The sequence below is a fragment of the Pinus tabuliformis genome, chromosome 9 (genome assembly GCF_031772625.1).
Source record: "Pinus tabuliformis cultivar Carrire ecotype Pingquan chromosome 9, CPIR1, whole genome shotgun sequence".
NCBI classification, from domain to species: Eukaryota; Viridiplantae; Streptophyta; class Pinopsida; order Pinales; family Pinaceae; genus Pinus; species Pinus tabuliformis.
Window position 1 is genome coordinate 545,901,979 of NC_142307.1, and position 21,943 is coordinate 545,923,921.

At 39.3% G+C, this 21,943-nt stretch overlaps 1 protein-coding gene across 5 annotated transcripts in view; it reads left to right on the forward strand.

Annotated features, from left to right (window-relative positions):
* Positions 1–21,943, forward strand: part of LOC149149675 (P-loop containing nucleoside triphosphate hydrolases superfamily protein) — a 358,770-nt gene that overhangs the window by 322,540 nt on the left and 14,287 nt on the right. For all 5 annotated transcript variants that reach the window (XM_089445854.1, XM_089445858.1, XM_089445855.1 and 2 more), the window contains 4 exons: positions 2,771–2,875; positions 3,195–3,277; positions 3,392–3,542; positions 3,660–3,740. In XM_089445854.1, coding sequence (XP_089301980.1) covers positions 2,771–2,875; positions 3,195–3,277; positions 3,392–3,542; positions 3,660–3,740 — 420 coding nt within the window. The remainder of the gene's footprint in view (positions 1–2,770; positions 2,876–3,194; positions 3,278–3,391; positions 3,543–3,659; positions 3,741–21,943) is intronic.

Consider the following 21,943-nt stretch of genomic DNA (forward strand, 5'->3'; position numbering starts at 1 on the left):
CAACAGACTTGTCGTTTTTTCAAGATTTCAAGGTTGTGGGGGATTGCAATGTTTCCATTGGATTTTGTCATGTACTAGGGTATGGAACTTGTATTTAATCAAGAGAACGACACCCTCTTTGTGGGGGAGACTCCCAATGATCAAGAGCATCAAGGTCGTTCGATTCGACTATGCAAGAGGAGACTCTCAATAAAGCACGATACAAGAAATTAGAAATTTCTCATGGCAAGAGGGTCAAGCAGTAGATAATAGATTTACTTGTCTTTTCTAGTTTCTAGTACTTTTATAACTATTGACTCTTTCATATTTATTATGGTATTTTTTGTAAACAATATATGACAATTTAAGTTTGAAGTTGAGATTTATAACTCGTTGATAATGAATTATGAATATGATGCTTCGTGAAAGTTGAAACATTTCATTTCATATAGATATTCTTTGTTATAGTTTGGTTACTTCATAATGGTAATGATTACAAGTACAACTTTAGTGATAGATAATGACAATTGTTACATATTGAATTTTGAAAACTTGAAACATTAAGATTGATGAATCATGAGACTTGATATGTTGTTTGTTACTAACTTGTGGACATGGTTGATGAAGATTATAACTTCTAGATGATTGATGTTATATGGTTCAATCCATGTTTTTATGTTTTTTTTTTATATCTAATTCTTCATTCTACATGCTTTTGTTCACATATATGCGTCAAAATATATAAAAATATATATTATATAAAAATTCGCTCCTGAACCGAGAGCTTTTGAAAATGTCGCTCCCCGCTTTCGCTCCCGCTCCCAAGTAACCTTGCAACAGACTACCTTTGGTAAATTTTTTGCATTGATGTCAACGAATATGAGCCCTTTCTGACGAGTAATGTTCTGCTAATCCATGCTGTTGGGGTTCAAGGTTATGTTGTTCATGTCTTTATCAACAATGACTATGCAGGAAGTGCACATGTAAATAATATTAAATCCAGGTTGTATATGTAAGGACCAATTGGATAGGAGGATTGGCCTATAGTTGGAGCTCTCTACTCTTGATAGTATCTTGATCATCAATCACTCATATTCAGAGAAAATTATGTATGATACTGATGGCATGTAGTGGATTATTCAGCTTTTCCTCACATTTGACCAAGAAAGTTTCAGGGTCATTTCTTCAATCCCAATATCCCCAACATCAAATCAGTTGATGATTGCTGCAGGCTTGATTGATGATTATCTTGCCGAGGTTGCTTCAGATTTAAACTTGAAACCAGTGAAATTCCAATTGTTGATAGAGGCTCTATTGGAGAAGTCATGATCTTTGCATGATGGGTTGTATAGAGCAATGTTGCACGAAGAGGGGACGAAGCGAGGATGTTTTTTGGAAGCGAAGCGTCGAAAGAGTCATTTTCCAAAAATCCTCAAAGGCAAAGCATATATATATATATATCATTGCATTTATATTCAAGAAAACATCCCGAGTGCGGACTTAGTTGCATAATATATCAAAGCATGCATATTGTACACAAATCAAGATAGAAATGTCATCCACAATACATTAATGATTAATTATTCAAGCATCAACCATCTAGAATCTAGATTCCTCTCCTCTTGTCTAGCCTTTGCCTTTACTTCGATTCTGTAGGGATATTAGTCAACATTGCCCAATTTTGATCAAACTGCCTAATCCAAGCCTTATAATATGGTAGAAAACACTTAACATGCATGATAAAGATTTTGACTTGAGTGAAGGGTACATTTTTGCTAAGGTCATGACAAAAGAGTTCAACAATCAACACCACCAACACCGAGGTACGTATAGGGCTTGGTGGTCCTGATTAAATGCCAATGACATACCCTCATACAAGATATAATCTAATGAAATGCCACAATCCCATTGATTCTAAAATCCTGAAACCTGTTAATTCTGCGGAATTTTGAATGGGTCATGAAATTCTATTTTCTCCATATGAAATCTGATGAGGTTGGAACCACTCTCAAACAGCTTGAGTCATTTCATGGTAATGTTACAAATTTAAGTAAAAGTGACTTGAAGAATTTAACATTATATTAGGGAGCATCTAGGGACTGTCTAGGGAGCATCAAGTGAGCACCTTGGGAGTATCCAAGAAGCATGGTTCCTGACATAATGCTTCAGAAATTCCAAAAAAAAGGTCCCTTGGAACTGTGTAAGTGGTTTTTGGAACCATCGGGCTTGCTACTCTTTCTGGTCTGTATATGCTCTCTGCTCTATGCTTTGTGTGATCTCGACAAATCAGAAACAGAGTGGAAAGTGTATTCTTGACTATGTATGCTCTTTTTTGTGCGATCTTGGCAAGTCAGAAAATATTTGCCGGGAGGTGGATCATCTCACATGCAGCCTTGGAAACAACTCAACAATTAACAAACAGTTTCCTTGGTTCAAGATCGATTTTATTATTGTCCAGTGGTGGGCAAAAGTGCCCAATCGAATGGAGAAAGATACAAAATTTTTAAATATCCAACTAATCAAGAGAAAATCAACTTGCCATACTCAATTGAAGAAAGCCTGTTACTCATCTGTAGTGATCAGGCATCTAAGTAATCATCACCACACAATAAATATATTGCATATCATAATGAAACAATGTATTCACCCCTTATTTTTTTCTCCTCTTTGTTACATTAAATTTCTTTAAATAACTTGCATTGTTCTTTTTATATTGGAATTGTATGGTTTATGTATATTTTGTAAAATTAACTAGCCTTCCTGAAACAATTCTTGTATTGTGAATGCTTAGGAGCTGGACGAAAAGAGGATATATAGAACAACATATATGTTCAGTGCAACAATGCCACCTGCTGTGGAACGGTTAGCTCGCAAATATCTTAGAAATCCTGTTGTGGTAAGAAATAGTTTGAAGACAAAAAATTAGCAGATCTGATAACTCTCTTGTTCTGTTCTATAAAGAGTTGAGGATATTAGACTGGGATGGGAAAGCTTGATACTGATATAAAAAAGGGGCATCTCCCACAAGCACACATATGATGAAATCTTCTTTTCAGTATTCCATGTAGTTATTGGTCCAGTACCATTGAGCCTGTCAAGCATCATAGAACAATTTTATTATATTTTGACCAAAAATTTCCTGAATGTTTTTCACAGAACCAATGGCTTTTATATTTTTTGATTATTACCCCTATTCTTGTGTTTTCTGTGCCTAGGTTACCATAGGTACTGCTGGCAAAGCAACTGAACTTATAACTCAACATGTGATGATGTTGAAGGACGGTGAGAAGATGTCAAGGTACTGCCATTTTCTGAATTTCATTCATAAGCATTGGATGCTTCTTTTTTCTGTTGACACATCCACAAGATCAACATTCTGAAGCATTTTATCTGTAAATTTGATGCAAAACAGACTAGAGAGATTGTTAAATGACTTGGGAGATAAAACAGCAATTGTTTTTATCAACACAAAGAAGACCGCTGATTCTTTAGCAAGGCATCTTGATAAAGTGGGTTACAGAGTGACCACTCTTCATGGAGGGAAGACCCAGGAACAACGTGAGGTAACAGTCTGTTAGAAAATATTGCCTGCAAGTTAATATTGGAGAATGTGTTTACTTCTAGATTTTGTATGTCAATCATGGATTATTTCTGAAGTTTCTTTACTGGGTAATTAACAGATAAGCTTGGAAGGATTTCGGAATAAACGCTACAATATTCTTGTAGCAACAGATGTTGCTGGTCGTGGTATAGATATTCCAGTATGATCTCAAACTGTTCTGTGAACTGTGTTTCTTTGTTGCGCTTTTGAAAACTTAACATTATACAATTTATATCATACATGCTGGGATAAAACATTTAATGAATAGTCTATGCCATCAAGCTGCCATTGTGCTAAATTAAGTTCTACAGCTGAACCATCAGTGTAGGATATTCTGTTAATTAATTTTTGTGAGTATATTATTTCGTTATGAATAAAAGCGTTTATTGAGCTCAGTTGTTTCATCTTGTTGAGTTTCATGAGAGGAGTGTGGGGGATTAAACGGAAACAACAAGCAAACCCTTAATTTTTGAATAAACCAATGTTCCACCAAGACTTTGGGACGAGGGGACACGGGTGTGGGGAGATGCATACGAGGGACGTGTGGGAGTACCCTCAAATTTTAGGGAATTTTAAGGGGGATGGGGAGATGTCGGTCTGTATATATATATATATTTCAAATTCGTATATTGGTACATACATTATTCATCCATATACCACGAGATTCATCAATGAACTACATTGATCCTTATTCATCATTCTAGAATGTAAATTGATTTAAAATTTAAATTCATCATTCTAGAATGTAAATTGATTTAAAATTTAAATTCATCATTCATCATTCTAGAATCTAATTAGTACTAAGCAAAATAGACTATAGTATATATTGAAGTCTGAAGATTAGAATAGGAAATTGATATAACTCAAACTCAAAAGGGGTGCTTTTGGATGTCCCCCTTTTGAGGGGGTGTGCCTAGAAGCACCCCTTTTGGGGAAATGCATCCCCCACACGAGGAAAACGTTTCCTGTGTCTCCCCAAAAGTGGGACGTGGGAAAACGTTTCCCTAGGCAGCCCCCCGTCCCAAGTGCATGGGAAACATGGAATGCTTGCACCCAACCTTGTGGGATGTGTGCCCATGGAACAATGGAATAATCAAGGATAAAACAGTACCAGGGTGGTGCAACATAAGACCCTTAACAAGTGCACCTTAGAGAGAAACCACCCAAGAACAATACATTGAACCAAGGTTGCCAAAGATCTGATCAAAGCAGGAGTAGAAGCTTTGGGACCGCCATTTTGCAAAAAACCTCAACAGAGGAGTGTTCTAGGAGTGTTATATATATATATATATATATATAGAGAGAGAGAGAGAGAGAGAGAGAGAGAGAGAGATTATATTGCATTCATATTAAAAAAAACATGCAAAATGCCAAATTAATTGTAGAATATATGAAAACATGCATATTTGTGCTACTTGTAGATGAATACTACATTATTATGAATATAGAAATGGCATCCATAGTACATTAATGATTAATCATTCAAGCATCATCCATCTAGCAATTACAAACATACTAAAAAAAGAATTTAAACAATATAATAGGGAGTAGAATATTAATTTACAAGATGAAATAGGTTATCCACCAACTGTCAACATCAATTTTGTGATAATCATGATCGGGATTAAATCGGCGAGGATCGGAAATCGGAAAAAATCATAAAAATCAGGATAAAATTGGCAAAATTAAAAAATACAAAAAATTCATTTTTTCAATTTTTTTAGTATCTAAAGCCTCCACAATTTAAAATAAATGCATTGACACATAAATATGGAAAGAGAACTAATATATAAGATGTGTAATATCATAATATTTCTAGTGCCATATCGCACATGACAATGAATCATGTCCCAAACACTGAGGCCTGACTCAGCCTAAAAATATCAACAAAAAATATAATAATGTATCTCATATCATGAGTCAACTGTCATATACAATGAAATGAACCAACTAATGACTTCCTCTTCCCGTCTTGCGAGAAAATGTAACAGTTTTCCCTCTAGATAAATAAGGCCTTGGGGATGGCATTGGACTGTGATGTCCTCTAGAAGCTAAAGAACTAGGAGCCATAGGAGATAGACCACGTCCTCTACTAGTGACCATGGTAGGTGGTGTCACGTCCTCCACTTGTTTCTCCTCCTCCTCCTCCTTTGCAGCTGCTACCCCCTCCACTACCTCGTCCTCCTCCTCCTTTGCAACTGCTACCCCCTCCACTACCTCCTCCTCTAACCAATCAGGGGTTGATTCCATGTAAGACATCTTGTTAATTTTAGGTATGTTCTATGCTTAGAGCAATTTATTTCAATTTTCACAGGTAGCTCAATATCTTTTCCAGATTAGCAATCACATCAGCATTAAAATAAACTGCAGAGAGAACATAAACATAAATCACAGAAGACAAGCCAAGACAAGAGGACACAAGATGTTGCGCTAGCTAGGGACAAACCCCAATGTGGGGAAACTTTTGATCAATTCTTCTTATATGTTCTTCAATAGTTCAGCAGAAAGAGAGAGAGAGAGATAGTACATTTACAACAGAAGTCAACACTTTGACTTATCTAGATAAGAGAATAAATCATCTCTAAGAAGATGATACATGAGATCAGTTGAAGACATGTTGCTTCACTGATTCTCCAAGGTGACTCCTTCACCTATCATTGTGCTACATCTCGTCATCACGCTGCACCACGCTGCACCCCTCATCACAGTATTGGACCTTATGACCATGTTGTACACATCAAACTGCTGCACCTTATGCTGCATTATTGTCCTAGTGTTTAGCACTGTTGTACCTTGTGCCACTGCAGCACCATGCTGTCACCCATTTGCTTGCTGCACCAAGTACCATACTGCTGTCCCAATGTGCTTGCAACACTATGCTTGCTGCACCTTGTTGTTGTTGCTGTCCCAATGTGCTTGCAGCACTATGCTTGCTGCACCTTCTTGTTGTCGTTGTCCCATGTACCATACTATTGCAACACCATGAACTTGCTGCACTAAATACTAGATGTCCCATGTATCTCTGTTGCACAATGTCACAATGTGATTGATCATTGTGCTGTCCAATGAGATTGCAGCACCATGTACCTTTGCTGCCATGTCACAGTGTCATTGTTGTCCTTGCATCTTTGCAACGCTATGTAGCCTTGTTGTCCATGCATCTTTGTAGCACTTATGTAGCCTTGTTGTCCATGCATCTTTGCAGCACTATCTAGCCTTGCTGTCCAAGCATCTTTGCAGCACTTATGTAGCCTTGCTGTCCATGCATCTTTGCAGCACTATCTAGCCTTGCTGTCCATGCATCTTTGCAACACTATCTAGCCTTGCTGTCCATGCATCTTTGTAGCTCTAAACCGTACCTAGAAACAACGTTTAGGGTTGCCTTTAGGACATCATTTAGGGCTACCTTAGAACAACGTTTAGTGCTGCGAAGATGCATAGGACAACAACTAAGATGCATGGGACAGCTGCAAGGTATGGAAATGCTAAGATAAGATGCATGGGATAGCTGCAAGGTATGGCAATGCTAAGATGCATGGGACAACAACAAGGTATAACAAGTTGTGATGATACAACAGTGACAACAACAAAACAATGGGACAACAGTAAGGTATAACAAGTTGTGATGGTACAACAGTGACAGCCGCAAAACAATGGGACAACAAGCAACCGTGGTGCGGCAGTATGAGCAGTGACAGCGTTAGCAAGATGTCACAATATTGGAAGGTGCAAGATAAGTTGCAGCAGTATGATGCATGTGGTCATGAGGTCCAACATTGTGATGATGGCAGCAGCATGGTGAGGTGCAGCGTGATGACGAGATGCAGCACAATGATAGGTGAAGGAGTCACCTTGGAGAATCAGTTGAAGCAGCATGTCTTCAACTGATCTCATGTATCATCTTCTTAAAGATGAACTAAGCTCTTATTTAGGCAAGTCAAAGTATTGACTTCTGTTGTAAATGTACTATCTCTCTCTCTCTCTTTCGCTCTCTGCTGAACTTTTGAAGAACATATAAAAAGAATTGATCAAGGGTTTCCCCACATTGGGGTTTGTCCCTGGCTAGCGCCACATTTCGTGTCCTCTTGTCTTGGCTTGTCTTTTGCGATTTATGTTTATGTTATATCAGCAATTTACTTTAATGCTGATGTGATTGCTAATCTGGAAAAGATATTGAGCTAACTGTGAAAATTGAAATAAATTGCTCTAAGCATAGGACATACCTAAAATTAACAATTTTCCACAAAAAGTTATTTACAAAACCCTTCAGTAAACATCAAAGTAAATTCTATTGCAGTTGTCACATAATTGCATAGAGAAAAGAACAGTGAAATACAAGCACAAGAATCAATCACGTCAACACAATTATTTTTGGATAATAGTCCCTAGAAAAATCCAATGTAGGAAAACCGGTGCAGCATATGAGGGTTTATTTATTATTCTTCAGCAGCAATCTCTTTACAAGGAATGATTTGCAGAACATAGAAATCTCTGAGAAAACACCTGAGATAATTTTCCTCCACCCTCTGGAGAAATTTTGAGACCCAAGAGACCTCCAGCCTTCACTACGTCACCTCTGCGTGAGGACTGCCTCCCTTGCTACGCTGCCTCTCTGAGTTGTCCCTCTGCGTTATCCCTTTGATGCACTGCGTCCCCTCCTCAGTCTCTGAATGATGTTGATACCCTCCTCTTCCTTCACCCGGCAACTCTCCCTCTGAAATTGAACTCTTGCTCCTTGAGAATCGATTTCTCTAGTGTTACTGAGTATTTGCCTGGTGTGTCTCCAAATCACTCTCAAGTCTTCCTTTATACTTTTCCTGTTGAGATATCAACGGTCGTGATCTAATCTCTAATCAATAGCTAAGATTAAATTAGACTTGATCCTCGTCTCTTAGAAGCTTCTCACCTATATTTTCATTAATACCCATTAATATTTTAATTTTCCTAAGTTTAGACTTCGAAACCCCATTTAAAATATTAATTATTTTAATAAAATACAATCCAGGTGGAATTTCACCAAACGATTTCTGGGTCTTGGAGATCTCATGTGTTCTAGCCCTTCCACAAAATTTCTGAGCTAAAGCACATTTGATGCTACCCAAAAATGAACATTTCCTCTTAGTGAGGAATGTGCTCTAGCAATACTTCCCAGCAGAAGTATCACAGTGATCCACGACATCGGTCCTCTGCGTTGTTTCCCCTCATCCACTATGTTGTTGCAGCCTGTACTGTTGCCCATGACACTCCCACTATCATTGCTACATCTGTAATGCAGCTCCCGCTCAATATGCCACATCATGTTGCCCATAGCACTGCCACTGCTAACTATTGCACTGTAACTCCCTGCACTATCCGTTTCTGCTACTAAAATGGATTCTCAATCATCCCCATCTTCTCCCTGAAATAAACAAACTTTGTTCTTCCTAGAGCCTTGGTGAGAATGTATGCCGTCTGTTCTCCTGTCGGAGTGTACAGTAATTGTACTTCCCCTCGCTAGACACAGTCTATGATAAAGTGACCCCTGATGTCAATGTGCTTCGACCAATCATGAAAAACTGGATTCTCAGAGAGCTTGATGCAACTCTGGTTATCACACAAAATATTGTTCGCTTGCATCCTTCTCCTGAATAGATTCACAAGCAACTTCCTAAGCCATAGGGCTTCACACAATGTTGTGCTAGCTACCATATATTCAACTTCAGCTAAGCTCAGAGCTACAGATTTTTGTTTCCTACTACACCAGGAGGTCATTCCTGATCCAATGTTGAAACAGTACCCAATGGTACTTTTCCGATCTACTAAACTTCCAGCCCAATTTGTGTCAGTGAACCCACTCAACCTGATATCATTGCCTTGGGTGTACATTAATCCATGCTCGACTATTCCTTGTATATATCTGAGAACATGCTTGGCTGCTGCCCAGTGCACCCTCTTTGGTTCCACCATGAACTGATTGAGGGTGTTGACTGCGTAACAAATGTTTGGCTTGGTATTGACCAGATACATCAGTGACCCTATGAGTTGCCTGTACAAGGCGGGATCTACTTCTTTATCTTCAGACGCATCAATCGTCTTCTAGTTGGTAATCATTGAAGTAGCCATGTGTCTACAATCCTGCATTCTAAAACTTTTTAAAATTTCTGTAGCGTATCTCCGTTGTCCAAGAAAAATTCCACCCTTCTGCTGCCAAACTTCCAACCCCAAAAAATAATGCATCTGTCCCAAATCCTTCATGTCAAATTTGTAGCTAGGTTTTCCTTGCAATCTTTGATGAGCCTGGATGAACTTGTCAAGAAAATGTCATCCACATATAACACCAGAATTAGAGGCTCATTCTCTACAATTAGATAGTAGAGGTTGGGATTTGCGTCACTCTTGACGAATCACATCTTTTGCAAGTAACCATCAATTCAATCGTACCATGCTCTAAGCACTTGTTTAAGCCCATACGCGGCTTTCTTCAACCTACATACATGAGTTTTCTTCTCATGTGTCTCAAAACCCTCTGGTTTTTCAATATATACTTCTTCTTCTATCACCCCGTTCAAGAATGCAGTCTTGACGTCCATCTGGTGAATCTCCCACCCCATCTGTTGTGCAAGGCATATCACGGATCTAATAGAAGTATACCTGGCTACTAGGGGGAAGGTTTCTTCGTAGTCTATCCCTTCCTTTTGAGCATACCTCTTAGCCATGAACTTGGCTTTGTATTTTTTCACACTGCCATCTGCAGCATATTTGACCTTGTAGATCCATCTCGAACCTACAACTGATATGTCCTGAGGCCTAGGTACCACTTCCTAGACATCATTGATCATTATGAAACTGTATTCCTTCGCCATAGCATCTACCCATATTTGATGTTGAACGACTTCCTGAAAACCACAGGGTTCTCACACCTGAGCCACCTGTGAAAATTTCTAAATAGAAATTCTATTATTGCAAAAACTGATTTATTTTACCTACTTATGTCTCAATAAGTTATTTATGAAATCCCTTCAGTAAATATTAAAATAAATTCTAATGTAGATATCACACCATTATATAGAAACAAATATATGCACAAGAATCAAACACGTCAACACAGTTATTTTTGGACAATTGTCCCTGGAAAAACCCAATGCGGGAAAACCGGTGCAGCAGAGGAGGGTTTTGTTAATCTTTAGCAACAATTGTTTTAACAAAAAAAATTTGCATAGGCACTAGGAGAAAACACCTGAGACTTTTCTCCGAGACTTTCTGACACACTGGAGGACTTCCTATCCCTAATGCGTCAGCCCCGCGTCACTCTGCTTGGATTTGCGCTGCTCTGTCCTTCTTTGTGTCATCCACTATGCCTCTATGATTTGTGTCTCCCTTTGCGCTGTCTCTCAGAGTCCCTGTGTCACTTCTTCTGATCTTCACTTTGAAATCGATTTCACTCTCTCGGAAAATCGATTTTCCTTGGGACACTGAGTATCTGCTGGTGTGTCTCCAAATGACCCTCAAGTCTTCTTTTATACTTTTCCCGTTGATGAATCAATGGCGGAGATTAAATCACTAATCAACGGCTAAGATTAAAATAGACTTGATCCTCGTCTTGTAGAAGCTTCTCATCCTTATCTTTATTAATACCCTCTTATTTTCCTAAGTTTAGACTTAGGAACCCATTAAAAATATTAATTATTTTAATAACTTCTCATCATGATGGAATCTCCCAAAATGATTTCTGGGTCTTGGAGATCTCATGTGCCGTAGCCTCTCCACCAATTTTCATGGTTAGAGCACATCCGACGCTACCACAAATCAACACACCCTCTTAGCGAGGAATGTGCTCTAGTAATGCTCCACCATTGAACCATCACACTGATCCTTTCGCATCGGTACCTGTGTTGATGCTTGGCTTGCTGCCTCACATCATCTGCACTACTACTTCCTATACCGCTGCCCATGACACTGTCACTACCACTGCTATATCTATATTGCAACTCCCTCTAAAAATACTGCCCATAGCACTGCTAACTGTTGCACTGCAACACCTGACACTTATCCATTTCTGCTACTGAAATGGATTGTTTACCATCCCCATCTTCTCCCTGAAATAAACGAACTTTGTTCTTCCTAGGGCCTTGGTGAGGATGTCTGCCACCTGTTCTCCTGTAGGAGTGTATTTCAACTGTATAGCTCCTCATTGGACACAGTCTTTGACAAAGTGACACTTGATATCAATGTGCTTCCACTGATCATGAAATACTGGATTCTTAGAGAGCTTGATGCAACTCTGATTATCACACATGATCCTGGTCTCATCCATCCTTCTATGGAATAGGTTCACAAGCAATTTTCTAAGCCATATGGCTTTGCACGAAGCTATGCTAGCGGCCATATATTCTTCTTCAGCTGAGCTCAAAGCTACATATTCCTGTTTCCTACTGCACTAGGAAGCCATCCCCGATCCAATGCTAAAACAGTGCCCAGTGGTACTTTTCCAATCTACTGAACGTCCACCCCAATCTGCGTCAGTGAACCCACTCAACCTGATGTCATTACTTCTGGTGTACAATAGTCCATACTCGACTATTCCCTGTGTATGTCTAAGAACATGTTTGGCTGTTGCCCAATGCGCCCTCTTCCTTTCCACAATGAACTAACTGAGGGTGTTGACAGTGTAACAAATGTTTGGCTTGGTATTGACCAGATACATCAGGGACCCTATGAGTTGCCTATATAAGGTGGGATCAACATCTTTGTCTTCTGATGCATCAATTTTCTTCCAGTTGGCGATCATTGGAGTAGCCATAGGTCTACAGTCCTGCATCCTGAATCTCTTTAGGATTTCTGTAGCATATCTCCCTTGTCCAAGGAAGATTTCACCCTTCTGCCGCCAAACTTCTAACCCCAGGAAATAATGCATTTGTCCCAAATCCTTCATGTCGAATTCTATGACTAGATTCTTCTTGCAATCCTCAATGAGCCTGGATGATCCTGTCAGGAAGAGATCATCCACATATAATACTAGGACTAGAGGCTCATTCTTTATAACCAGATAATAGAGATTGGGATCTGCATCACTCTTGATGAACCCCATCTTTTGCAAGTAGCCATCAATTCGACCATACCATGCTCTAGGCGCATGTTTGAGCCCATACAAGGCTTTCTTTAGTCTACATACATGAAATTCTTCTCATGTGTCTCAAAGCCTTCTAGATGTTCAATGTATACTTCCTCTTCTATCACCCCATTCAAGAATGTCGTTTTGACATCCATTTGATGAATCTCCAACCCCATTTGTGCTGCAAGAGATATCACAGTTCTAATAGATGTATACCTGGCTATTGGGGCAAAGGTCTCTTCATAGTCTATTCCTTCCTTCTGAGCATACCCCTTAGCCACAAACCTGGCTTTGTATTTTTCCACACTGTCATCTGCAGCGTATTTGATCTTGTAGATCCATCTTGAACCTACCACTGATCTGTCCTGAGGCCTAGGCACTACTTCCTAGACATCATTCACCATTATAGAGTTGTATTCCTCCACCATTGCATCCATCCAAACTTGATGTTGAACGGCTTCCTGAAAACTTGAAGGTTCGCCAACCTGAGCTACTAAGGCCTGATATCTGTCTGGTTGTCTTCGCTCCCTTTTACTGTTCCTGGGTGTACCAATGAAATCTTTTGCATCCTGTAGAATGTGTCGGAGTTCTTGGCTCGTTCTTCCTTTGGTAGTAGGTGCATATGTTAGCTCTTCCTCTTCATGTGATTCCTCTTGTTCTGAGGGAGAATTTCTGGTACTGGCTTTCACCAGTTGAAGTGGTTTGACTAATGACTCATCTTTTGACTGCTCCTCAGAAGACATTTCTCGAAATTTTATGAAGGTCCTATCCTCCATGAACTTCACATCTCGTCGAACTACTACCTTCCTACTCCCTAGAAGATAAATTCTATATGCCTTAGCATTCTTGCTATATCCCACAAGATATCCTTTCTCTACAGTTTGATCTAACTTCTTCCTCTTCTCCTCGATATACGACAATACGCTAAACTGCCAAATATCCTGAAATGACTAACTTCAGGTGTCTTCCTGGTGAAGACCTGCTCTGGAGTAATCTTGCCCAATGCCCTATGAGGAGTTCTATTCTGGACATAGATTGTCGTGCTGCATGCTTCTGCCCACAGGAATTTTGGCATATCCTGATCATACATCATTGCCCTAGCTACTTCCACAATAGTCTTGTTCTTACTTTCTGCTACTCCATTCTGCTCCAGATTGTAGGGAGTTGTCCACTCTCTTATGATGTCCTCCCCAGCGCAAAAATTGTTGAAGTCCTTGTCGACATACTCTCCACCATTGTCTGAGCACAACACTTTTATTTTCTTTCTTGTCAGATTCTACACTAGAGCCTTGAACTCTTTGAATCGACAGAAAACCTCATCCTTGGTTTTCAGAAAATAGATCCAAGTCTCCCTGGAATGGTCATTGATGAAGGTGACAAAGTATTTGGCACCACTAAGAGCTTTTGTGGACATTGGTCCGCAAATATCTGAGTGTATCAATCCTAGTACACTCTTGGCCCTATTGTTACTTCTAGGAAATGCTGCTTTGACAGACTTGCCTAGAGCACACCCTCTGTGTACATCATCTCGTTCTGTACTAAGATCTGGAACTCTTGTTACAGTTTTCCTGAGAATTCTCAGATCCCCATGGTGCAAATGTCCCATCCTTCTGTGCCATCGTTCATTCAAATCCTTGTCTCCATTACTGCCCATTAGTGCCATTGGCGATTCTATGTGAACCCTGTACAACCTGTTACTTCTGATTCTGATCTGTACCTTCTTTTTCCAACTTGGGTGTTTGACGTATACTTTCTCCTTAATGAAGAAAACGTCATAGCCCTTGCTTTGAAGTTGAGATACGGAAAGTAAGTTCATCCCCAGTCTTGGCACATGCAGCACATTGGTAGCTTGGAACCACTCTCCTGTTTCTGTTTGAAAAACTATAGTACCCTTCCCTATTGGAGTACACTTTGCCTTATTCCCCATGGTGATCTAAAAATTCATTCTTTCCTCTTGATAATCTGAGAAACATTCCCGGATTCCTGTCATATGTCAGGAGGCTCCACTATCTATATACCATACCCCTAATGATGCAGAGCTTGCTACGCAAACAACTTTTTCTTCCAATCTGGAAGTCAGCATAGAGAAATCGAAATTTTTATCTCTTGTGCATTCTTTTGAAAATCTGCACGAGTCTCCTAACGTGGATGCCTCTGCATCATGCTCTTGACCCATAAATGATTTTCCCTTCATGTCTCTGAATCTTTGCTCTGATACCATGTGAAAATTTCTAAACAGAAATTCTATTACTGGCGCAACTGATTTATTTTACCTACTTATTTCTCAATAAGTTATTTACGAAATCCCTTCAGTAAATATTAAAATAAATTCTAATGCAGATATCACACCATTATACTGAAACAAATATATGCACAAGAATCAAACACATCAAAACTGTTATTTTTGTACAATTGTCCCCGGAAAAACCCAATGCAGGAAAACTGGTGCAATAGAGGATGGTTTTATTAATCTTCAACAATAATCGCTTTTACAGAAAATTTCTGCATAGACACTAGGAGAAAACACCTAAGACTTTTCTCCAAGACTTTCTGACACCCTAGATGATGTCCTTTCCCTAATGCATCAGCGTTGTGTCACTCTGCTTGGCTCTGCGCTACTCTATCCTTCTCTGTGTCTCTATGGTCTGCGTCTCCCTCTGCGCTGCTCTATCCTTCTCTGTGTCTCTATGGTCTGCGTCTCCCTCTGCGCTGTCTCTCAGAGTTCCTGCGTCACTTCTTCTGATCTTCCTATTGCTAATCACCCCCTCTTACTCCACCCTGCAACTCTCCCTTTGAAATTGATTTCACTCTCTTTGAAAATCGATTTTCCTTGGGATACTGAGTATCTGCTGGTGTGTCTCCAAATGACCCTCAAGTCTTCTCTTATACTTTTCCTGTTGATGAATCAACGACTGAGATTAAGTCCCTAATCAACGACTAAGATTAAAATAGACTTGGTCCTCATCTCTTAGAAGCTTCTCATCCTTATCTTTATTAACACCCATTAATATTTTTGGTTTCCTAAGTTTAGACTTAGGAACCCATTAAAAATATTAATTATTTTAATAACTCCTTGTCCGGATGGAATTTCCCAAAACTATTTCTGGGTCTTGGAGATCTCATGTGCCTTAACCTCTCCACTAATTTTCATAGCTAGAGCACATCCGATGCTACCACAAATCAACACCACCAAGGCTTGGTATTTATCTAGTTGTCTATGCTCATTTTTCTTGTTCCTAGGAGCTCTAATGAAATCCTTTGCATCCTGTAGTATTTGTTGAAGTTCCCAGCTCGTTCTTCCACTCGTAGTGGGTAGATCTATTTGCTCCTCCTCCTGAGATTCCACCCGTTGTGATGCCTTTGGATTCTTGTCCTTTGGAGAAATATTGGTGCTGGTTTCTGCTGGTCGAAGTGGCTGGACCAATGGATCATCCTTTGACTGCTCTTCGGAAGGCATTTCTCAGGATTTCCTAAAAGCTCTGTCCTCCATGAACTTTACATCCCGTCGTACTACGATCTTTCTATTTCCCGGAAGGTAGATTCTATATGCCTTAGCATTCTCGCTATATCCCACAAGATATCATTTTTCTGCAGTTTGATCCAACTTCTTCCTCTTTTCTTCGGGTATATGGCAGTATGCCAAACTCCCAAATATTCTGAAATGACTCACTTCAGGCTTCTTGCCGGTGAAGACACTCTCTAGAGTAATCTTACCTAATGCCCTGTGAGGAGTCCTATTTTGAACATATACTGTTGTGCTGCATGCTTCTGCCCATAGAAATTTGGGCATATCCTGATCATACAACATTGCCCTCGCTGCTTCAACAATAGTTATGTTCTTCCTCTTTGCTACTCCATTCTGCTCTGGAATATATGAAGTTGTCCATTGTCTTCTGATGTCTTCCCTTGCGCAGAAATCAGTGAAGTCCTTATCAATGTATTCTCCACCATTGTCTAAGCGCAACACTTTTATCCTCTTCCCTGTCAGATTCTCAACCAGAGCGTTAAACTCTTTGAATCGATCAAAAACCTCATCCTTGGTTTTTAGAAAGTAGATCCAAGTCTTCCTGGAATGGTCATCAATGAAGGTGACGAAGTATTCGACACCATTAAGAGCTTTTGTGGACATGGGTCCACAGATATCTGAGTGTATCAATCCTAGAACATTCTTTTCCCTATTGTTACTTCTGGAATAAGCCGCTTTGGCGTACTTGCCCAGTACGCAACCTCTGCATACATCGTCTCGTTTGGCACTTAATTCTGGAACTCCTGTGACAGTTCTTCTAAGAATTCTTGGAGCCCCATGGTGTAAGTGCCCCATTCTTCTGTGCCATAGTTCATTCAGATCTTTTTCACCACTGCTACCTATCAGTGCCATTGGAGATTCTAGCTATAACTTATATAGTCTGTTACTTCTGACTCCAATTTGGGCCTTCTGACTCCAACATGGATGTTTGACATATACTTTCTTCCCAATGAAGTAAACAACATAGCCTTGTTTTGTAACTGAGATACAAAGAGTAAGTTCATCCCCAATCTAGGCACATGCAGCACATTGGTAGCTCGAAGCCGATCCCCTGCTTCTGTTTGAAAAACTACAGTACCTCTTCCTACGGGGGTACATTTTGACTTATTTCCCATGGTGATTTGGAAGCTCATATGTTCTTCTTGATAGCTCGAGAAACATTCTCGTATTCCTGTCATGTGTGCAAAAGCTCCACTATTAATATACCAGACCTCAGAGGAAGCAGAAATTGCCAAGCAAGCGACTTCTTCTTCCAGTCTAGAAGCTAACACAGAATTGTCGTGATCCATTATATTCTTCATGCTTTCCTCTTTCCCGAGAGAACTTCGTGAGTCCTTTGAGTTGCTGCTCCAACATCATGCTCACGACTCATTGCAGATTCTCTAATCTTGTTGCCCGATCTCTGCTTTGATATCATGTGAAAATTTCTAACATGAAATTCTACTGCAGTAACTGATTTATTTTTCCTACTTATTTTCCACAATAAGTTATTTACAAAACCCTTCAGTAAACATCAAAGTAAATTCTACTGCAGTCGTCACATAATAGCAGAGAGAAAAGAACAGTGAAATACAAGCACAAGAATCAATCACATCAACACAGTTATTTTTGGACAATAGTCCCCGGAAAAATCCAATGCGGGAAAACCGGTGCAACAGATGAGGGTTTATTTATTATTCTTTAGCAACAATCTCTATACAAGGAATGATTTGCAAAACATAGAGAAACCTCTAAGAAAACACCTAAGATAATTTTCCTCCACCCTTTGGAGAAATTTTGACACCGAGGAGACCCTCTAGCCTTCACTGCGTCACCTTTGTGTCATCTCTGCGTGAGGAGTGCGTCCCTTGCTACGCTGCCTCTCTGAGTTGTCCCTCTAATGCACTGCATCCCCTCCTCCTCAACCTCCGATTGATGTGATATCCTCCTCTTCCTTAACCCTTCAACTCTCCCTCTGAAATCGAACTCTTACTCCTTGAGAATCGATTTCCCTTGGGTCACTGAGTATTTGCCCAATGTGTCTCCAAATGACTCAAGTCTTCCTTTATACTTTTCCTATTGAGATATCAATGGTCGTGATTTAATCTCTAATCAATGGCTAAGATTAAATTAGACTTGATCCTCGTCTCTTAGAAGCTTCTCGCCCATCTTTTAATTAATACTCATTAATATTTTAATTTTCCTAAGTTCATACTTAGAAACCCCATTAAAAATATTAATTATTTTAATAAAATACAATCCGGGTGGAATTTCACCAAACGATTTCTAGGTCTTGGAGATCTCGTGCGTTTTAGCTCCTCCACAAAATTTCAAAGCTATAGTACATCTAATGCTACCCAAAAATCAACACACATGCGTTGACCTCGGTTTTTGTGCCATAATTCTGATTTCTCTTGGCCACATTTATTGGCATAGAAATCGAGGAGTTTGGGATAGTTGACCAATGTTGACTTCAAATTTGACTGCAGAAAATTACAGCAGTGTTTCTCTCTCCTTTGACTATGTTTGACCGAATTGTTTTGGGTTGCCTTTGACTCTCTTGGACCGAATTGGACTGCTGTTGACGGAGTTGGTTGGAGGACATTTTGGGGCAGCTTTGACCACCGTTGACTTTTTGGTTAGGGCTGTATTGACTGTTGATTTGATTGTTGTCTTGGTAGATCTATTTTGGGCTTATACTTATGATATTTGTACAATCTCTCTCTCTCTTTGTTGAACTATTGAAGAATAATAAGAAGATTTGATCAAAGGGTTTCCCCATATTGGGGTTTGTCCTTGGCATCTGCCACATCTTGTGTCCTCTTGTCTTGGCTTGTCTTCTGCATATGATTTTATGTTCTATTTGCATTTACTATCATTGTTTATAAGTTAATGTGATTGCTAGTGGATATAATTAAAAATTGCCATTGACTTGCTAAAGGAACATTGAAGTAAATTGTGCTTAAGCATAGAACATACCATTGTTATCAAATGGTATCAGAGCTCAGGTGAAGACAAAGCCTAAGCAAGAGTGAAGCAAGAATAATAAGAAGATTTGATCAAAGGGTTTCCCCACATTGGCGTTTGTCCCTGGCATCCGCCACATCTTGTGTTCTCTTGTCTTGGCTTGTCTACTACATATGATTTTATGTTCTATCTACATTTACTATCATTGTTTATAAGTTAGTGTGATTGCAAGTGGATATAACAAAAAATTGTCATTGGGGTTCTAAAGGAACATTGAAGTAAATTGTGCTTAAGCATAGAACATACCATTGTTATCAAAACATTAGCATGGTATTAGAGCTTAGGTGAAAACAAAGCCCAAGCAAGAGTGAAGCAAGGAAATCACTAAGAGAAGTTGTTGGACAAGGACTTGGAATTAGTCCTAATGACGACTACATCTTTCTTCAAATCCGAGGACAAGCTAAAGGACAAGTTCGACTATCATGTGTGGAAGATGACGTTGGATTTGACTTTGGAAGAGAATGATGCCATGTACTATGTCAAAAGAAGAATAGCAGAGCCTCCTTCAAATGCATTTGTTGCAGCACAAACCAAGTACAAAAAAGATGAGGTAAAAGCTAAGAAGATTATTGTTGATTCCATTCATAAGCCTTTGGTTGCATATATTTCTGATTTGGAAACATCTAAGGAGATGTATGAAAAACTGGTTGGGATGTTCAAGGTGAACAATGCAAATCAATTTCTCTTTCTCAAAAACAATTTGAAAGATATCAAGATGGATAGAGGAGAATCCATCCAATCTTACTTCATGAAGATTACTAAGATCAAGAATGATCTCCTATCTATCGGTGAAATCACTGGTGACCGAGAACTCTCTCTTATTGTACTTGGGGACCTTACAAGAGGTTGGGATGTGTTCAACACTACCATTCTCAACAATGACAAGATTCCAAGATTTGATGAACTATTGGCCAGATGCACTCAAGAAGAAATAAGGATGATGGAAAAAGACAAGCCCTCAAATGGAAACAATCTTACTGCCTTCTTTGCTCATTCTAAGAGAACGAACAATGTTGGTCCAAGGAATCAAGGGCAAGAGTTCAAGTCAGGATTCAAAGAAGGAAGAAAAGGAAGGTGCTTCAATTCTAATGGGTTTGGCCACTTCGCTAGAGAGTGTCCTCTCAAGAAGGATACTCCAAGAGATGATGACAACAATAACAACAAAAACTTCAAGGGCAGTGGCAATCAAAGGAACAACAGGTTCAATAACAAAGGAAAGAGGAATGCTCATGTTGCTTGAAATAGAGGTGGTTGTCCTCCCAAGAAATCGAGAAACTCCAGGTATGAAAAAGTTAATGCTGGTGTAAAGAAAAAAAAAATTATCTTATTTCTGCCCTCTCCATCGCCTCTCCTCCGGATACATTGGATCATTGGTTGATTGATAGTGATGCCTCAAGGCATTTCACTGTGTATAGGGAGGCCCTCTTTAACTTGGTTGAAAAGAAGAGAAATATGGAGATTATACTTGGGGATAATGCCACTTATCCAGTGAAAGGAATTGAGACTGTTACCTTTCACTTAAATCGAGGTCAAACCCTCAACTTACAAGAAATGCTATATGTACCTGATTTGAAAAAGAAGTTGGGTTCTATTTTTGCGATGGAAGATAACGGTTTCAAGGTGTCATTCATTAATGGGAAGGTTCGTGTTTGGCAAAGGAATCCAAGAGATCCATTCACTCTAGGATTCAAGGTTGAAGGTCTTTATCAGGTTGGAGGAAGTTCGTTTGGGGCAATGACTTGTGATACTTCTCTTAAATCCGAATTATGGCACCAAAGATTTGCTCACCTTCATTTTAAAGCCTTACTTGATGTAAGCAAGATGGTCATAGGGATGCTCGAATTCAACTTGAATCATGAAGGTGTTTGTCAGGGATGTGAAGCTGGAAAACATACAAGGGGACCATTCCCCTCATTTGAGACTCAAACCATCGATATTCTTCAGTTGGTCCATTATGATCTATTAGATATGTTGCCCATGACATCTTTGGGTGGATATTTGTAATATGCTATTTTTGTGGATGACTTCTCTCGTAAGACATGGATCTATTTCTTAAAGAAGAAGGATGAAATATTCAAATGGTTTTGTTTCGTTCCTTCAAAGCCTTGGTCGAGAATCAAACAGAGAAAAAGATCAAAATATTGAGGACTGATAATGGGACGAAATATGAGTCTAATGAATTCAAAGACTATTGTAGAGAAGCAGACATGAAGAGGGAAACCACCACCGCATATACTCCTGAACAAAATGGTGTTGCTGAAAGGAAGAATCGTACTATCATTGAAGCCATTTTTTCCTTGCTTTTTTCGTCGCTTTTGTCGCTTTTGTTTTTGCAAGTGTCGGTTTGCCTGTTTCTTCTTTTAGTTACTGGCATTTCTACTATTACTACCTTGTACAAGTGTTGTTTCAGTCTGTCATTCCGTTTTTACAAGTGTCGCATACCTCCCAAGCTATTTTGCCTACCAACAATTATTGTTGCTAGGTCTTTTTATGCATGCATGCTCTTTCCTTCGTGTGATCTTTTTTGGTCGATAACAATGACTGATCTAACTAATTCAAAGGTCGATCTATACTTGTCTTTCCTTTGTGAAAATTTCTAAATAGAAATTATATTACTGCAACAACTGATTTATTTCACCTACTTATTATTCCCAATAAATTATTGAAATAAATTCTACCACTGATATCACACCATCATACAAAAACAATTATATGCACAAGAATCAATCACGTCAACACA